Below are 20,806 nucleotides of genomic sequence, written 5' to 3'. Positions count from 1 at the left end.
AAAACGGAGCGCAATCGATGTTGGATCAATGCAGAAGGCGAATCAATCACAGGGTTTTCTTCTCCAAATATTTAATTAAACATGGTGGCAAATAACTTCAGGATTTATTGTTTGATGCTAAGAGCATTAGTGATTTTCCTCTTCCGCCTTCCCACACGGGGCCTGAATGCTTTGCCGGTCAGGAGGCTTAAAGGGACCTGGGGAATAGCACGCAGACACTTTTCCAATATATAATCATGTGTATATATACATGAATATATACTCTCTTGCCTGTGTTCCTAATCCACTGCTGCTCTGGGGCGCTCATTTCATTAGACGTGGGCAGGCAAGGCTGACAGGCTATGAGGCCTCTTTAATATATGCTCTAATGGCTACCCAATCCCACCAAATGATGTCGATGAACGATGTGCATATTGTTTAAGTCTGCTAATGTGGCTGCTTGAGAAGTGGGCTGGGGTTTGAGAAGGCTGACATGTGCTGAACTCCGTGTCCTTTTGAGTCATGGATTATGAAAAAAAAAAAAAGCCAGGCAGAAGTTCAGCGTAACTCTCTTCATGATCAACTTAACTGTGAGGGAGCATCGCTTGAAGAGCGGACTGTTCTTTTTTTGCTTTATAAAATCTGCAGACCATATGTATTGATTGGTATATAATCTGCCAGCGCCAGAAGGGCTTGAATCATTCTGGGTCTGGAGAGAGAATGTCGGGCCAGTGGTGCTCATTGGAAAAATCTGACAGATACACAAAGATTAGCAGATATCCACACACACACAAACACACAGAGGGATGGGGTCTGGTGGGCCCTCAGAGGGCTGATAAGAGTGGGCTTGGGCAATGATGAGGCCCACTCATGGATGCATTGTTCTCCTAAAAGGGGCGGATCTCCCCTGCGTTGGTGGTTATGAAGCAGGAATTGAGGAGCAGGGAGAGGGTAATCATTATTGGTTGTGACAGTCGTGGCCTGACAGCTGGGTCCAGTCTTGCTCCAGTGCTTGTTGTACAACAGACAGGCTAACACACACACACACACACACACACACACACACACATAGTCGCATGCATGTATATATATACATCTGCCTGTGAGCACATGTGTGTGAGCCTGTGCATGTGCTTACACACATACAAAACCCAAACAACACTAAAAGACATGCTTACTTGGGATTGTTTGTCTTTGTCGAGCATACCCTGGAGAATATAGTGTTCATTACACCTGAAAATATGAAACTATTGGACTGAGTGAACACCACACTGACATGCTTAGAGTTTTAAAGCCAGAGGCGGGGCTTAAAGTGTAGTTTGTCCTGAGGGTGGTGCTAGAGTAAAATCCATAAAATCATTCAAATCAAAAGGGTTTATCCTCTCAGGTGCAGGAATGTGCTTAAAACATTTCATGGTACTTAGTCCATCAAAACATGAATGACAGGTTATGTGACATTTTGTCCTGACATTGTGTCCAAAGATATATCTAGGTGTGCAAAATGTAAATATATGGATTCATCCTCTGAGGACTTTGAATATCAACATCAACTTAAGTAAAAGTACAGCCATTTGTTTTGAGATAGCTTATGAGGTACTTTGTTATTGTTGCCAAGATCTTAAAGGGTAACTTCAGTTTTTTTTAACCTGGGCCCTGTTTCCCCATGTTTTTATGTCTCATGACTAATGTGATCATCAGTTTCTGAATTTGGTCCAGTATTGAGTGACAGGGCTGCAGTCAGCAGCAGCAGTATAACTGGCCGCAATGCAACCACTATGGGCATGCTGGCACTGCCAGTCCACGTCTACTAAAAGTGCTTGTTTATGCCACTGACAGGCACTGACAACATTATGGAAAGAATCCCTACAGAGGTTGATCTTTTCAAAGAGTAAAATTGTTTTTGTTTAACCAGAAACAGTCTCAACATTGCTATCGCCAAATCACCAGACTCCATTTAAATAAACAGTAATTTTACTATCATAACACAAGCTTCATTAAAAGTTGACAGAAACAAAATAAAACTCACAAAACCCATCTTGCTTGATGTTTCCAATGTTCCAGCAATCGCCAACTCTGGTTTGGCTGAAATAAACCCTTAAATCACCCAGTTACTTGTGAAAATACACTGACTTCCTACACACTAAAATTACTGTTTATTTAAATGGAGTCTGGTGGGTTTGGAAGTAATGATTTTGGAGCTTTCTGTTCAAAAACGAAGGATCTTACTCTTTTAAAAAAGTGTCTATTTTTGCAGGGATCCTTTCCATAATGTTGCCAGACACTTAAAAAACAACCTGAGCCTGTCAGTGACAAAACAAGCACTTTTAGTAGACTTAAACTGACGGTGCGCACATGCCCCGAGTGGCTACATCGCAGGCTTTTCCGCTGCTGCTGTCCTCTGCCCAGTTGCTCAATACTAGACCAATTTCACATTTTTTTGTTCCAACTCGTCACTTAGATACAAAACATGGGAAAATAGGGTTCAGACTGAAGAATACTGAAGTTACCCTTTAACCAGTCCTTTTGCGCTAAACAAAATGTCAGCGGGTCACCAACATCACCTCTGGGAACCATGAATGTTTATGTTAATGTTTGATGCAGTTGGGTAGATGCTGAGATATCTTTCTCTGGATGAGTGTTGGAGGGACCAAAAGGGGCAAAAACTGCACCAATCCATAAATACACACCCAACACGAGGAAAAAAAGTACTGTGTGAAAAAGAGCTAACGTATGCTCTTCTTCACTTGTCACCTAGAGCTTCCTAAAACTACAGACAGTTATTGTTGGATGCAAATAAAAAGGAAGCAGCAAAGGCCAAACCGACAGCTTAAAAAAAAGCTGAGTTGGCCAGTCTGCTGCAGTGTTACCAAAGCTTTGTCTCCATGTTTTTTGATTAAACAGGTACAGCTTTGCCCACTAGCCTTTGTTGACAGTAGCAACACCTATGCAATGTGCATGGTGAGAGAGGCACTTTGTCATCACCGTCAATGTCTATTTCACACAGAGGCTTATTAGTTGGTGTTTTAAGTGTAATGGGCTAATAATAAGTGTGAAGTGTGATTCATGTGCCAAGACAACGCCTGTATGTGGGTGTACACACACACACACAGGACACAAACACACAATGTGCTCACAGGTATTCACTGTGTCACTCACTGCTTGGCACCATCTTTATTAATAAGTGCAGTGTTTAGGTGGATAAATCCTTATCAAAGCTGCCCTGCTGAGGTTTAAGTGTTTGCTTATAAAGTCTCCTCTGACCTCAGTCCACTGGCATGCTGAGCCACTCAATAGGGCTGATTATAAAAGCAAGGTCCGCACCCACCGACCTCCATAACATACCATCACAGGATCTGCGCTCATAGCTCCTGATGCTACTCGTGAAAATGAGTGCTAAGTAGTGAAATACAAGGTGGCAGAGATGCTGGTAAGGGAGAAAGGTAGTTTCTCATAATGCCATTGTTAATGCTGCTCATTCGTCAGAAATAGTGTTTCCAGGAAATATTTTCACATTTTTTCCCATCTGCCCCAACTGCTCCCTCTTTGCAATAATTGCTTAACTTCACCACAGAGACTTGCTTTTTTTTTTTTTTTCTGAATGAGAAGCGAAATCTGTCACAACCTTGCAGTTCTCCCAAGGTGACTGAATCCTATTTGAATCCTAAAAAGAACAAAGAAGAAAAACTTGGTAAATAATTAATAAGGAAATGCTAATTGCAAAACCAAGACAAATGAGTTGAAAGTTTACACTGGGGTAAAATCATGATACAGATGGATGTATAGACCTAGAAATTAAATATGACCATTTGTTTCCCATCTAAACAATGTTGGTTTTGTTTTCTGTTTGATGCTTGGTGATGTTTTAATTTATTTATTATTTTTAAGAGGAATAAAAATGTTTTCTTTTTTGACAAACCACATCATGATTGTAAAACTGAATGACTGATTTGGAATGGTAAAAAATGGTGATTATGCAGTGATAAGTCATTTGACAAAACTGATAACTGTGAATTTTAAGAATGAAAAATTATTATATATTCAACCCAGCCCAGAAGAAAACTGTACATTTCTGCAGCCATGGATATGCCACATTTGTATATATATATTTTTTTTTTCAACGCATCACATTAACATTTCTAAAGTGACATAGTTCTACGTGTACATGAGCTGACTTTGTCGTCGGGACACGAGGGCGGTGGTGGATAACATGAGACCTAAGCAAGATGGCTGCCAAGCTGCAAATTCCTATTTAAGACCAACAAACAGCGAAACAGTTTTTTGTTATTTTGTTTATTTGCGAAACATTGTGCCATTTCCAGCCGCGATCATGGTACCAAAAACTGGCACTTAAAGCCAAAATATGTATTTTCCTAAGTTGGTCAACTGGGCAATATGGAGAAAACCAAATATCCCAATATTTTTGACCAAATACCTCAATATTGATATTGCAACAATATAGTAGGTTTGAAAATTGGTGCTCTGACAAAATATTTACACAAAGACATTTTTGATAAATAATTATCATTAATATGGATATAATGACTAAGTGGGGAAAGGTAAAGAACAGAACGCTAAAACAGTTTGGTAAGTTCAGAAAATTACATTACTGTGATTCAGACTTTCAAACCAGGAAAATACAAAACAGTATTACAATATCCAAAACCAAAGATGATATCTAGTCGCATTTCACACTATTGACATAACCACACACTAACCACAGTGTTGTTGAAATGTAACGTGTTGCTACATAATGTACAAGTACAAGTGTTACATATATGGTTTGCAGAAAAATGTACAACACCAACATTTATTCTGGCGATTGGTTTGTCCAACCACATAGAAAACAGGTAAGTCTTATGCTACTAAAGAATGGCCTTCACTTCCTGCAACTCCTGTAATGCAATACTCTCTCAACCCTGAACACTTGAATCTTTTATCATGGTGTGTGTATGTGAGTGATGGCATCAGTCCAATGACAGCATGATTGGCACTGGCGACAGTCAACTTTTCCAGACCAAATTGTCACCTCAGTGTCTTCTATCACTTTCCAGCTTTGATAATACTTGGTCTAAGAGTCGGTTTCACAGCAGCTAATGTCCAGATTTTAAATCCCCCCTTGGCTTCACCCTGCCACCTACTATCTACCCCGCACCCCCCGCAAAGTCCAGGCCAGCACACAGATGAGGAGGCTCCGCTCACCCATGTTGGTACAGCTGCCTCTTCTCCGGCCTCAAACCAGCAGCAGCAACAGCTGGAAAGACTGAGGCTTTGTCTGGCTCAGTAGGCCAAAAGTGCTGGGAAACTGATATTTGTCTGGCCGCAGTGTTGAGCTATGGGGCCACGAAAGGGCATCTTTGGCTACCACCGGATCAAGACACCTCATAATAGACAAACCATGTTATGCTTTCTTGAGTGAAACAGATCATGGGTTGCGATAGGCCTTGTGCTGGATGGTCGTGGTAAATAGTTGGTGTTTCATGGAGGATGTGCCACTTTGTGAATGGATGGATGATGGTTTGGCTCCATGGACTGTAAGTGCAAAAGCAGAGCAGTGGAACAGTGTGAATACTCTGGGAAACTGCACTGTGTAGCTTATAGACTGTGTTCTGTGTGACCTATACTAGAAATACAGTAAATAAATCAAGAAAAAAATGCTAACTTTCATTCACAAATATTTCATGATACGTTTAAAAAAAAAAAAGGTTGTGGATGTCTAATTAATATAACTGAAAGTGACTAGACTGCACCCTGGCCAAACAGTGTAAGCCTTGGCAGGACATAGAGTGACTGTGCAGTATTTTGGGGATGTGTGCTGTAATAATGTGAGCTGAACTTCTTTATTATTGATTATAAAGATACATTCTTATAATAGATATTATTGGTGTTTTTGTAAATACGAGATTAGCTACTCCGTGGACAGCCCCAGCTATCACTGTCATTACAATCATTGCTAACATCCTCTAAACATCATCATCACTGTACACAGGGAACTCTCTCTGGCCACCAGCTTGTACTCTTTCTCTCCCCCTCTCCCTCTGCATCTCCCTCTCCCTCTCCCTCCCTCTCTCCTGCTGTCACCTCTCACAGAGCCTGGCAGCATCAAGCCAGCTTGCATTTTAATTTGGCCCTGAAGTTACTTATTTCATTATCGATCATCCGTAATGCTGAATCAATGTTCATCTTGTTACGTGGGCCATACCCGTGTAATACAGTGATAGTGGGGCCCAGAGTTACTCATTCCCTTTACAAAGTGACTTTACCGTAAAATCAATGCCTTGTGTTACTGATACAGGGGAAACTGCAGCAGATGGAGTGAGAGTGAGTGGGCAGAGAGGAAACAAAAAAAAAAACAACACTCACCTTCGACGCAGCATTGTTAAAGATACTCACAAAGCATGGCAAATATCTGCAGTGCGAGTGTGTGTTTAAGCTATGATCCCTTACTATGGTGCAGTTAGTAATATGAATGACACATAAGGTGATAACATTCATGTAAATAGCTGATATCAGTAAGATTTATATATCAGGCGTCGCATTTTACATGTTTTGCAGGCCTTGATTATTTTATACTGACAGTGTCCCCTTAACCCAGCACAAAACATTGCAAAATAATAATAATTTAGCTCCACCCAGATTCATAGAATGATTTTGTTATCTAAATAATGACAGTTTAAAGTGACTCTTTACTACAAATGCAACATAGGAGTCCCTCAGGGTCGGTATGCATGATTTCTATGATCCATATGAACGTACTGGGAGTAAAACTATCCTTAGAACTCCAGTTGAAACCAGAATATAATACCAGATTTATTCTGCATGTGGGTTTTGTCGCTCAATTTATACCACTTCTTCCCCAGTGTCATGCAAAATGAACTAGTATTCCAGTTATATATTTCAGAGAGTATGTGTATAGGTTAAGTGTTAACAATATACAGTAAAATATCCTGCAAAGACATTAAAGGAATATTAAAGTAGGAAATTGAAGAGCAAGTTAATGCTATAACCCTACTGAGTGAAATGGGCACACAAAGTCTACAACAATATTACATTTTATCAGGGTTATGGGGCAGGATATTATATGGACAGATATTAAAGGCCCATAAGCACTATAGGCTGTAAGCTACAGCTACTATGGAGAGAGTATTTCGGAGCACATATGGTCAGTCTATAATCTTAGTTATTCGTATAATTGTCAGCATCCCACATTGGCCTATAGATACTGTATTTAGGTTAATATGCACATTGTACAAAACTTATAAGTTGCTCTGTTCGAGGCCTAAATCTAAAGTAGCTCTCCCACTCAATGTGTGCTTAGCCTGATTGACTGTTTAAATGTAGTAGTCGCCTACAACCTGAAGTTAACAAGTTAATGTAAAACATTTGCAAGGCAATGCGTTAATTCACGCTTTGATCCGCTGTCATAACCCAGTTTAATAAGTTGCAGTCCATTGACTATTAATTTGTTTCCAAATGGTGTGAGCAGGAGGAACGCTTCCAAAATGCTTTACTTTGCCACTAATGCAAATCAAAGTTAGGCTATCTATTTAATATGCATGATTGGTTGGTGTAATGTAATTAAAATCATACTATTTAAATTATCCTAACAGTAAAAAAAAAAAAAAATTAAACTTTAAATGTATTTCAAAGTACACTTGCTTCTGCTGCTAAGAACAATTAATTTTAGAAACTAATTCATTTATTGGATTAAGCTTCACTGTTCTTTAAACACTGCGAGATTTATTGGACCTTTATTTCACCCTAATGGGACATGAGTTTGAAAGAGCTTATTTGGAGATTGAATGTGTTGCACAGTTAGTTTTTTAGGTTACCCACAAATTTAAGTTTGAACCCGCTGAGGCACATTTCTGATTAACAACAACAGAACGTAGCTATGTATATTCCCAACAGCTAAGAATAATTGCTTTGTAAAAAGATAGGAAAATACCAGCAGTCACTTTTATGAATTACACTCAGACTTTTTCCCTATATGTTGTGTCATTTAGTTTCATCAGTCTGACAGATGTCATATATATTGTAGCCTATATATTTGGCTGCAGTTGACTGGAGGCTTTTCTTGATCACATTGAAAAAGCTGTAAATCACTCCACTGCACTATATCATATTTACAGCAGCAGTTTGTGCTCGTGAAACTGAAGATGCCAAATTCTGGCGAGTTAACAAACTCTGCAAATATACTGCATTTTGGCTCGGGTCCCCTTTCATGAAATGCTTAACAAAATGAGAGCTGGTTTGTCGAGCAAGTCAAGAATTCTCAAATCTCTCTCCCTCTTTCTTTCTTTCACACACACTCTTCAAACTACCAAAAGCACCCAGCGGTCATTAATTGCGTTTTCTTTTCAAATCCCCATTCGTCACCGTAATTAACCGGTGTTGATCAGAAAGGGCTCCCTTTAAATTGATTCCGTGTGTGATAAGAGATGTGTTAGAGTTTTTTTTCTTCTGTCACCGGGGCGTTATGGAAAAAGATCTAAATGTGTAATTTGAAGTGCCTCTGTTTGAAGCCTTTGATCTCGCCTGTTTTGCAGAGCCTCGGTTCATCATTTGCGACGTGTCGCTGGTGCCCTGTGTATTGCATAAGAAACTACTGTTGAGCGATAGGCCGTGTATGTTTGCTTATGAGAATGTGAAATTGTGTCATCTGCATAATTACCGTCAAAGAGCTCTCGACAAAACAGCCCTCAAGTCACTCGTGTATGATTGCCCTCTTTTTACAGCACCTACAAATTAGATTGGCTCCAGCGCGCTCCCAGCATGCTGCCACCAGAATTAAGAAAAGTATTTTTAAAAGTAGGTGGAAGAAATAATAATAATGATAATAATAATAATAATGATAAAATAGATAAATAGGATTTGTGGCACCTGAATAAAATTTGCCAAATTATCTCCTTGTGTCTGCAGTTGTCTTTGGCCTGTTCTGTGTGTGTGTGTGTGTGTGTGTGTGTGTGTGTGTGTGTGCGTGTGTGTGCGTGCGTACGGAAGTCAAGCAGAGGTTAGTTTATTGTTTACTGAGACTCTCTTTAGGAGAGAGGGGAGCGGCGTCTTAATGCTTTTATGGCTACGCCAGTTTCCCGGGTCGGTGTGAAAGTGTTAAGTTAGTGCGTGGTGCGTTTGATTGGAGGCAATAAATCAGGCGCAGTCCTTGGCGTGGGTGGAGTGCAGAGGGAGTGGGAGAGAGAGAGGGTGGGGGGGCGTCCGAGCGACGTGGTCCCGGGGATGAGACACGTGTCCATCCGGACTCGGAGCGCTGCTTAGCGGACACCAGCAGGCAGACACCTCGCTGGACTCTCAGATTTATACTCTCACTTCTCCAACGTTTATTACGGCCCAGCCACGTTTTCTCTCCCTCTCTCTCTCTCTCTCTCTCTCTCTCTCTGTCTCTCTCTCTCTCTCTCTTTCTGCAGTGTGATGTTTAGACGTGATTTTTTTCCACCTCCTCTTTCTTCTTTACACTTATTATGCTGCTGTGTATCTAAATGTCAGATACCATCCACTTATCTTTAACCACCCTTCACTTCACTGTCTGGACCCCCTCAGTTTGCAGGTCGATCTTGTGTGTGTATGTGCGCGCGCGCCCGTGCATGACTCTGTGTGTGTGTGTGTGTGTGTGTGTGTGTGTGTGTGTGTGTGTGTGTGTGTGTGTGTGTGTTAAGTGTGAGCGTGCTATTGACTGCTATGTAGTGATTACCATTCCGGTCGGATGGCACCAGCAAGCCGCTGTAATTAATAACCCCATAATCCGGGTTGGGGTGGATGTCGGCGGAGAACACACACAGATTCAGGACAGAGTTTTACAGAAACAAGGCGTATCCTTATGGGTAGCTCTATATAAGAAATTATAGCTGCTATTATCCCTCCCAGACAATGATAACTATCTGCTCCAAAAGAAGATTAAAGGTTTATACAAGTTCAGAATTCTTGGAAACCCGGATCGCATTATCAAAAACCAAACTGAGATTGATGAGATTTCATCTCGCTGTCAATAATACATGAAGACTTATATATTCAAATAAAGTGCGTGGAATAATAATTCAACCTCTGTGGTTGTTTTGCAAACGATTAACAAAACAGATGCTGGTAGGAAATCAGGTTGAAATGCGATTATGGATGTCCCGTACACACTTTTATGTATTGATTCATGGAATTTTAATTCTGACTGCCTTGTTTTGTTTTTAATCCGCGTTATTTACAAGAAACATCAGGTTGCATGGAAATTATCAAATGGATTTCTTTGAGTGCAGTCTGTCCGGATGATCGTTTTGTTTTGTTGTGGCTCAGGAAAGAGACTTTATTTCAAATCTCTAAATTATTTGTTGACTTAAGCTTTTCTTTAAACGATCTGTTTATTTACGCAGCGTCGCCATTTATACTATTATTACCAGCACTATGATTTTTATTATTGTTTTTATCATTGTGGTTGTTAATAATAAAAATGCTGCTTTTTATACACATATATTATTTTTTTAATGTTGCTTTCTGAAGTCAGTTCCCAGAATATACATCCCCCCAGCCCAATCCACTTCAATGTTTATTACTTATCATTGTTGGTGCTTTACACTTAGTCTTCATTAACAGTGTAATGCGCCTATCATGGGCTCTGTCTTTGATGTCAAGTGGCTCCATGCGACCCGTTTGATGTCTCAAATTAAAGACTGAATTGACTCGGATCCTCCTGCCACCATGAGCCCATAACACCTCAGAACCGGTGTAAGAAAACACAGCTTGCACCCAGTGATGTAGCGATAAATAAAAAGGTGTGCATAGCCTGTGATCCGGGGTCATTACAAGGCATGACCACCGTCGGTCGTTACAAACACATTAATTATTAATTATTTTCACTTTTTACGCGTGTGATTTATGTGTGTATGACACCGGTTATTGAGATTTCTTTTAATATAGGTGTATGTCAATTCAAAAATGTGTGTGTAAACTATTTTCCTTCAATAAAAAATTGAGGAAATTGTCTTGCAGTGATCTTTAACTTAATCTTTCTTAAAAGTTCCCGATTTAAAAAAAAATAAAAAATGAAGAAAAATCGATGTCCGATTGTAGGCGAATGTCCAAGTTTCAAAGTTGTTGCGTCTTTGTGTATTAAAAGGAAACTGCAGATAAAAAAAAGTTAATCAGTCACTGACACCAAAATGCTTACTGTTGTGTAAATGGCCAAAATTGTGAATTAACACAAAAAAATGTGGTAGGACAGGCGCGAACAAATAACAAATGAAATAGATTGGCGAGCCATAAAATGAGATTTGAAACCCCATTCAAATGAGAGCTCGCGACGTCAGTGCACGAGAGAGAGAGAGGGAGGGAGAAATAGAGAGAGAGAGAGAGAGAGAGAAAGAGAGAGAGGCTGGTGTGTGTGTGTGTGTGTGTACGGTGTGTGTGAGAGGGGTGAGATTTGAGAAATAGGAGGGGCTTCTAAACGACTAGAAATGTCAATCTGAGCAAGGGAGTCCCAATAATCTAAAGCAATCTGTAAGGACCTGACCTTAGTCCATCCAGATCAATAGGGAAGTGAGGGTGGAAAGAAGAAGAAGAGGAAGAAATAAGGGGCGCAACCGGATCGTTTACACTGGCTGTTCCCGAGGAAATATAGACTTCCCTTGCTTGCACCTTTTGTTGCTCACATGCTCACACTGTAAAAGTGGATATCGAGGCAATTCCCTTGCTTTGTGTGATTGCAGCAGACTTTTCTCCCCCCTTTTCCTACCACCATGTCTTTCCCTCAACTGGGATATCAGTACATCCGACCGATATACCCGCCGGAGCGCCAGGGGATCGCCAGCAATGCCCGGGCCGGGACAGAGCTCAGTCCGTCCGGCGCACTCTCCAACGTCCTCTCTACAATGTATGGATCTCCTTTCGCCGCGGCAGCGCAGGGCTATGGAGCGTTTCTGCCCTACTCTAACGATATATCCATTTTCAATCAGTTGGTAAGTCGCTTTGCTCTGTTTTTGCTCATCCATAACTTTTTATGTTACAATCGAAAATAAAATAAATAAACAGTACCTGACTTGTGGAGAGGTCTGTCGGCACTTTTTCGGGATAAACTTTCAGAGCGCCGTGGTGTCGCCTGGTTTGTCGCTGAATCGTTAGTGAAATTTAGTTAAAAGTGGTTAAAAAGTAACGCATTAACAAAGTGTGCTTTAGGTTTATTGTTTGTACATCATTTCCTGAAGGCGATGGCAAAGAAAAGTTAATAAAACGATGCAACGTGCTGAAGGATGTTTACGCATATTAAGTGCGTAAAAGTAAATATGGCCGTAAATATTTTTTTAAAACTTATATTTTCATTCAGTTACTAAGCTTTTAGTACATAAATAACAAGTTGTGGCAAAAATGCATTCACCGATTTGTTTGTTTACACTCTAATAATAACCACAGTGTTGTTTTATTACTGTAAATCCACATGTCACACTGTGAGACATGTTCATATTTATCATGAAGAAGGATCCCAGACACGGCATTAATATTTTAAATCTAATAAATCCCTCTGACTCTTTGATTCTTTGTCTTTGCAGGGTGCTCAGTATGAACTGAAAGACAGTCCCGGTGTCCAGCACCCAGGGTTTGCCCACCATCACCCTGCTTTTTACCCATATGGCCAATATCAGTTCGGTGACCCGTCCAGACCCAAAAACGCCACCAGGGAGAGCACCAGCACCCTGAAGGCCTGGCTCAGCGAGCACCGCAAGAACCCCTATCCAACCAAGGGCGAGAAGATCATGCTGGCCATCATCACCAAAATGACCCTCACCCAGGTGTCCACCTGGTTCGCCAACGCCAGGAGGAGGCTAAAGAAGGAGAACAAGATGACCTGGGCCCCTCGGAACCGCACCGACGAAGAGGGGAATGTTTACGGCAGCGATCACGAGGGGGAGGGGGATAAGAGGGAGGACGAGGAGGAGATCGACTTGGAGAACATCGACACGGAAAATATTGAGAACAAGGACGACTTGGACGACCAGGACGACCTGCATTCAGATATTAAACTAGACGGGAGGAGTGACTCTGAGATTTCTGACGGCTATGAGGATTTACAAGGGCCCGACCAGAGGTTTCTAAAGGCTGTGGGGAAGGAGGGCAAAGACGTGGAGAGAGGAGGAGAGCACTTCCACAGCCACCACCACCACCATCATCATCACCACTCTTCTTTGGACACCAAAGCGTCCCAAGCAAACGGTGAGCAGCTCAAACTGAACCCGGTGTCCGTTAGCTCTCCGCCCTCAGAAAACAACCCTGCCCCAGCCCAAAAGCCAAAGATCTGGTCTTTGGCAGAGACAGCCACGGCCCCTGACAATCCCCGCAAATCGCCACAAATGAACGGCAGCAACTCCGCAGGGCCGGCCGCCCAGACCATAATCGCCCCTCATAGACTCATCTCTTCTTGTCCCGTTGGGAAAATCCAGAACTGGACGAACCGAGCCTTCTCGGCGCATCAGCTGGCTTTACTGAACTCAAATCATTATCTGGGACTGGCAAACCAGGCCACTGCCACCGGCCTGGCCCTCTACAGCAGCAGGCAAACGGAGGACAAGAGTCATAGTTCAGAGACTTCAGTCACAGGTACATGTCCCCGACACTGAGACGCGCATGTATAAATTACTACAAAGACAAAGACACTAGTCCATTGCCCGTCATTCATTTCTCTTATGTTAGACCTCCTTTTGCCTTCTTTGCCTGTTCATGGATTTTTGTTTCTCTCTAGGCCACACAGATGAACAGTGTTACAATGTTACAGAACACAGTGTGTGTGATGTATGCGTGTGTGTGTGAGGTGTGTGTGTGTGTGTGCTTTGAAAAATGGATTATAAAAACCTCATCAGAAAGCATTTAAGAAAAATATCAGATGTTGAATTGGGTGAAAACTGTTCTTAATTCCCTGCCCCTTCCCTCCTTTATTTGACATTGTCACATCCATATGATATTAAGGCCCATGTGCTTGTGTTCAGTGGTTTACATAAATCCCTCAAGCTTTTAAACCAAGTCGTGTTTCATCACTAAAATTCACCGAGACCCACGATGGGCTCTGATAATAGGCAGTTCAGTGAATGCATTTTAATTTTCATCGCCACAGTTTCAGAGAGATCTAGTGCCTTGGATGCAGAGGAGGAAAAAAAAAAGTTGTTAAAAACAGCTTTCCACCCAGTTCAAAGATAGCGAGGCTGTCAATTAATGACATTTGGGAATTTTCTTTTTGATGCCATATCACATTTTCTTTTTAAATGCCATATTTACCCAAATTAGCTTTTACTCTAAGATTTTTTTTATCCCTGTGTGTGTGTGCGCGCTTGTGTTATTTCGTCAAGGCCTATGTTACACTTACTTGTTTGGTCATGCAAATGAGCTCAATGCAAATTCACTACAGGCTCGTTTTTAAAAGGCAATTGTCACTTTTATATCACTTTGTTTTAAAGCTCTTCCTGAGGCTATTATTAGTAGGATTTTTTTTTTAAGATCCCTTTTTTTTTTTTTTTTTGCTGTTACCCCTGTGTATTTCAGGCCTCAGAACCAACTAGAAGCAGCGGTGGTTCTTTCCGGCTCTCTCCTGTCCATAACCTCTCACCCATCCTCTTTAATCTTTTTTTTTTTTAATTTTAATTTGAATATGGAATGTAAAATAAGAATAATACATCTCTGTATACTTACATTGTAAGCATGTCCTGTGTAAAACTGCTAATGTAATAATGTATGAACCTGTAGTCTGTGAGTTTTATTTTCTTTATTATTATTTTTTTCTTTTTGTAAGTTCTGTGAGGATTTGATGTTCAAATGTTTTGTATATAAAGTTAAGAATATGTACATACTTGTGAACCAAATTGTACAAGAAAGTCTATATTTTGGCTAATAAATGAACTGCTGCAACTTTAAGGAATGGTTGGTTTTTGGCCGGGGTATTTTGACAGCTGCTTTTGATGGTGGCTGTTATTGTGCATTGCAGCTTGAATTGCATTGCTTTTGGGTTTTGTGTGTGTGTGTGTGCTAGTGGACAGCCTGAGGCACAGACTTCATCCTCCATGGCAGTGATAAGTAAATATTCGAGAGGGATTTATCACACTTTTGTAGTGGAGGGACTTAAGGCTAATTAGCCAGCATTGCGGCATACATTTGGATATTAATGTTGTGGGATTATCCTTATAGAGGCGTAGCGGTCGTATTAAAATGAATAATTCTTTCATTAATTTTCCTCTGAAATTGTATGGCCTATAAAGAGACTTTAGGTAATGAATGGCTGCTAGATGATCGTTGGTATTTGGTGAGAGAGCTTCAGCTGATCCTCAAGATGGATTTTGGCTTTGCAGTGCAACTCCCAGATCTCATCATGCTCAATTTGTAATGCTTTTGCTCTTCACATATATCATACATTCGCCTCCACTAACGCTGCTCTTTGGTATAATTGTAATATATGGTCGCTGTAGAACTAATAATAACATCATTTATTTTGTTTGCCCGTGATGTGATCATTTGCATGTGTGAGCTCTTATCAGAGGAAGTTTATGTAAACTTAGTGTTGGAGCTCCCTCTACAGTCACATGGAGTCGGCCATGTTCTGCTGCACTGACACACACATTCTGCTCATGTAGTCTCACTGTTTTTTTATGGCTCATTCCTAATTTATCCATCAGTTGTGATATAAAATTCGATAGCAACATTTTGCTCTTATAAATCTGTCATTATGTTATACTTTTAAAAGTTGTTTTCAAGCCGTTGTCGTGTGATTTTGTGATGTGCAAGCGCAGTGCATGTGTCAAAATGGATCAGCAGAGTTGTTTTTAATGCATCAAAAATCAAATAGCTTCTTATAAAGGCATGCCAAAAAATAATGATTATAATGTTGATTTTGGCACAAACGTTCAGAAACATTTAATAAAAGACAAAAAGGCATTTTACACACCATTTGGGATAAATATTGTGCAAATATTTACAAAAAGGCACAACAAAGCAAAACTGGTTACTTATAATAAGTAGATTAATTTGCTTCTTTTTTTTTTTACACTCCTCAATATGTGAAATAAACAATATTTTATGGTTGTCATGCTTAACTTGAAGATTACAGGACTTCTCAGCTGTCAGTGTAAGCGCATTCGGTCGTTTCACTCCTTTTTGAAATCAGGTATAAGATGAGATAAAATATTTTTTTTAAATAAAATAAAAATAAAAGGGGAAGAAAAAACAGTAATGAAAAAATACTGTTAATTATTATTCACATTTCGCCGAGATTAATAATAATTAAAAAAAAATCTCCAGCCTTTTAAGGACTCATATGCGACATGAAAGTCTTATTTTGTTTTATCCACCTTATTTGAAAGCAGAAAAAAAAAATTATTCATGTTTAAAACGTTAAAAAAAAAAACAAGTTTTAGGCGACAAACTTTGATTTATTAATTTCCCCCACTCCAAACAAATAGCAGCTTTTTCGTTGATATTGCAACGTTGTAATTATTATTTATTAATTTTAGTTATTTACTCCTTTATAGTTTAAATTTGAAAGGACTCGCTTTTCTGATTGCATTAATATTTTGCAGGCGCACAAACAGAGACACACTCCGTCACACATTCCTCGACTAGACTCAGATGGTCAACGAGGACAATCATCTTTTAATGTCTGCCATTCAGGGCAGCAGAGGCAGATTTAAAGCGCTGATTCGCCCGAGCCGTATCCTCTCTAGGTTTTAGGATACGCTTTAAACAAACCCCAACTCAGCCGAGGGAAAGACTCCGGAGCCTTTTGGAGCTGCTCTCACCATGTTGCCTTCCTGTCTAATCAATTATCTTACTTGAGAGCCCCATGTAACTGCGCGATGCATATTCATAAGTGGCATCAGCAGCTGATTGATGTAATAGTTTTTTTTTCTTTAACATTCTTGCCCACTTCCTTTTGTGAAAGGAAGTTGCTTTGAATAACCAGCACTAACACTAATGATTCATTATTGTACAATACATGGGAAAATGAGGTGTTCATGTGGAATGTAACAAGGTAAGACACAATCACATCAGAAAAAAAAACTTTAGAAAGCCTTTATGATTTTAAAAACAACATGGCATGCATTATAAATAAGTGCTATAAAGATTTATGTCATCTTAAAAAAGTATTCTATAAATAAAAGGTGGGCTGTGAGCTGCATGTGAGCACACTGAACCTTATAAATAACGATGCTTATTTTCTCACTGTTCACTGGACGTTTGCTCCTGAGGGGCCCCAGAACAAGCCACCTCTTGATCATGAGGATTCAATTGAAATGCTACTGAAGGGCCAGTGATCGTGTCTGGAGCTCAGGGCCTCTCCTCTGATCAGTGCATGAAATTAGGGATTAAAATGCCTAGGCAGAAACAAAGTAATCATGCCTGCTTATGTCGCCATACGTGTCCAACCTGCTCCCGGTTACAAAGAGCAAATGGAATGCATTAGCTAACATTTTGCTCTGAGCTACATAGGGACCATTTCCAGTGGGGCATGGTGTGTCACTCGTTTCCTCGCACGTTAAGTGGATGTTCTCCTGGCTAATGAGCAATAATCAACATTGACTCCTCTTCTTATTTCTGAGGTCCATGCTGTGTTAAATGCTCACAGTCTGCGGGGCACACTGTAGCACTGTTGTACTCAACAACAACTGCCCTAAAAAGCACAGGGTAATCTACTCCACATGAGAAGGTAAGGAAAGTGAAGAGTTTAAGGTGGAATTAAGAACATTAAGAGCAGACTTCCTACAGGCTTTTAAACAGCTGCAAAATAATCAAAATGTGACATCATGGATTTTTCAGATTCAGGAATCCCACATTGTAAAGCACTCAATCCTAAATTATACTCACTGTCTTGTAATAATTTACAAGTTAATAGATGGTTCTGTGGTAAGAAGAGTGTGGGAACGCTTTTGGCATAGCTGAAAATTAATTGTACTTCATTTCTAATCACATTGCTTATGTTGTCCTGAGTGCTGTTGACTGCTGCTGCCTTCTGCCCTCAATACTGTGAGGCAGCACCACACAGCTACATGGGAGAGAAAAGCAGCGTGCTGTTAAACAGCCATTTAAAGGGGAAAAATCTGAGAAAGATGGAATCATTAAAAGGAAATCTAATCTGCTTTTCGAAAGTGTTCATTGATCTGGGAGAAGGTGGACGGCAGCACCAAGCGGCTGAAAGGCTCCGGCCAATGGAGCCATCAGAGGTTCATGTGTGAATGGGGAGAAACCATGGAGTAAATAAACACTAGACCAGCCCAATGGTGAGGGCCAGAGGTGCCCTGTGAAAAAGGAGGCCGCTGCAAATAAAGGGGTCAGTCTTGTGTTTTCACCTCATCCACCCCTTCTGTCATTGTAGCCCCACCACCAGTGCCACCTCCTCCTCCTCCTACCCCCAGGCTGGCCCGTTCTGCCACACCCCCTCCTGCCACGGAGACAGACAAATGTCACCTCCTTTGTGGACCTAGTCAGGCTTAGAAGTGGCCCACTGTCTTTGTGCGGTGGACTAATCCTTTTATGAGCCACTGTCGACCGCGCCCCCCACCCAGCGCTTGCCCGGGCCAAGAGAGGGGCTGCCCTTTTGCAAGCACTCGGCCTGTGTGTTAGCTGACCGCAGGAGGAGCAGGGATCTGCTCTGTGGAACACATGTCCCACACACCACATACCTTCATACACAGGCTTACAGGCCGTGGCACTCCACAGCAACTTGTTACAGCAGTCGACACTCTAGAGCTGAAAGAAGAGGAGTTGGCGAGCTCAGTTTTACCCCTGCTGAAGATATGCGACTTCTGTGTCTCCTGCATGTTTTATGGCACATTCATTATTGAGAATGTAAGTGAAAGTGCAGCAGCAACACGTTAAAGAATAGCCAGGGAACAGGGAGAGAGGAGTTGTTGTGTTTCCCTGGGCTGAGCAAAGGACAAAAGGCCCAGAAGGAGTGACATTCTCTGGGGCCGAAGCGGGAGAGAGGGAGGGCACTGATTTCATGCCTTTTGTTGATGGAGGTTAGAGAGAGGAATTCTTTCACTGAATCCGAAAGGCAACAAGTGGGGAAGGGGGCGACAGGCCGACAGGCCAGAGGGAGAGGCGTTGGGGCTTTTGCCGTTCACCCAGCTGAAAGATTGTGCTTTTCTCAGCCCCCTTCAGATCCTTCAGACAGGCCAGAGTTACAGGGCAATTATGGAAATGCAGCTTTGAAGCCAAGCATAGCCGTCTTTCAGTTCTTCTTCAGGACAAAGCAAAGGCAATAAGGGCTTTTTATGCACCCTCCTCTATAAAACATGTTTCGGCCCCAGTATGTGCATGTTCCTAACTTTTTCCTCTGTAACTCACACAATATTAGTGCTGCCATTTATGAATGTGCTTTTAAAATAAGTGTCAAACTTTGTGTTTTTATAGAAATATTATGGGAACATATTTCAATTTTCATTCCCTGATCTCTTTACACTGTCAATCTGCCTGTAAAGCATTTACCAAGGAGATGAACACAGGGGTGGGTTTATTAACAACAACAACAAAAAAAAAAACAAGAAAAAAACCCTGTCCTGGCCTCATAGCTGCTTCCAACAGCTGCACGCTTTTACCAGCCTGATGTCCCCTCTCCGCACCCTTTCCTCTCACACGTCACTAACAGAGGCCCAGCAAACCATGAGCCCTGCGCTTTCTCAGCTTTGTACATTAGTCAGCGGTGTAGCACAGAATTTCGCCACCTCGTGTGAACTAATAAGACACATTTTCTCCGGCTTTTGAGAGGATCGCAAGAGAGTGATGTCTCTACATCACCCGACACAGCAGAGGCCTTGTACAACAGTGCCTTTACACTCCGAGCATATCTGACAAATGCCAATACTCCAGCTTTCACTCATCACTGTTAATGAGAGGACATATTTTGGACGTTTCCAATATTTGTACAGACTTCATACATTATGAAGGCTCTTTTATTCACAGTACCAGGCAGGGAGGACAAGGGCTGGGTAGGGTCGGGGGGTATATTCATGACTCCTCAGGATTGGCTGGCTGGTGAAGGGAACTTAATAAATTCTTCCTCCTTGGAACACTGTCAAACAAGTCCTTTCTTACATCTCCCATGAATACATTACCAGCGAGCTTGATTGATTAGAGACCCTCACAAGAGGGTGAACCAATGAACCGACTCCCCCGGTGTGATTAATAGACTTTATTAAGAGAGTCCTCTCCTTTTTAATAATGGTAATGTAAAGGAAGGCGTTGTGGGGGTGGGGGGTATGCAGGAAGTCTAACGATGATCACTGGCGCTGTCCCTCTCTTTGATCCACATCCCCTTTAGTTTGAGTTCATTTTCTCAACCTCCAACTGGCTATATCCATCACCTCCCTATCAGTGCCACACGCCGCTGATATGAGCTTCCTTTTATATGCTGTTTTCACTTTTGTGCCTGCACACTGCCAATATGAAACTCTTTAAAAAGTCTCTCCTGGGTAATGTGAGAAGCAGGATTGATTTGGATTCCTACTCACAGTTTACAGCTAAATGAAATTGGCTCAGTATCCATGAAACATCTTTAATAGGCCTTAGATCAGAAACTAAGTGATGACTGTATAACTCGGCACCTGATGTCTGCATTGTGGCAGAGCAGCCTATGTGACAGTATGCTTCTAAAAGCATGTGTATCTCTACTTGTGAGTATATGCATGGGCGGATCATGAGACAGTGACCCCCCGGGCACAGGTATGTGTGGTTTACTGTCTCTTTTTGGTTTTGTGTCTCTTTGAGGAAATTTTGTGTCTCTTTGTAGTCGTTTTGTGTCTCCCTTTGGTTGTTTTGTGTCGTTTTGTTGTAGTTTGAGGCTTTTTGAGATAATTTTGTG

General features: G+C 41.3%; 1 protein-coding gene across 1 annotated transcript; it reads left to right on the top strand.

Moving 5' to 3' along the window:
- Positions 1–11,447: 11,447 nt before the first annotated feature.
- irx3a (iroquois homeobox 3a) lies at positions 11,448–15,683 on the top strand. The gene is made up of 2 exons (XM_050051266.1): positions 11,448–11,933; positions 12,522–15,683. Exons 1-2 carry the CDS (start codon positions 11,715–11,717, stop codon positions 13,584–13,586), a joined length of 1,284 nt encoding a protein of 427 aa, XP_049907223.1. The 5' UTR covers positions 11,448–11,714; the 3' UTR covers positions 13,587–15,683.
- Positions 15,684–20,806: the final 5,123 nt, after the last annotated feature.

This window comes from Epinephelus moara, chromosome 1 (genome assembly GCF_006386435.1).
Source record: "Epinephelus moara isolate mb chromosome 1, YSFRI_EMoa_1.0, whole genome shotgun sequence".
Classification (NCBI taxonomy): Eukaryota; Metazoa; Chordata; class Actinopteri; order Perciformes; family Serranidae; genus Epinephelus; species Epinephelus moara.
This window is presented reverse-complemented; position numbering and strand designations above follow the sequence as displayed.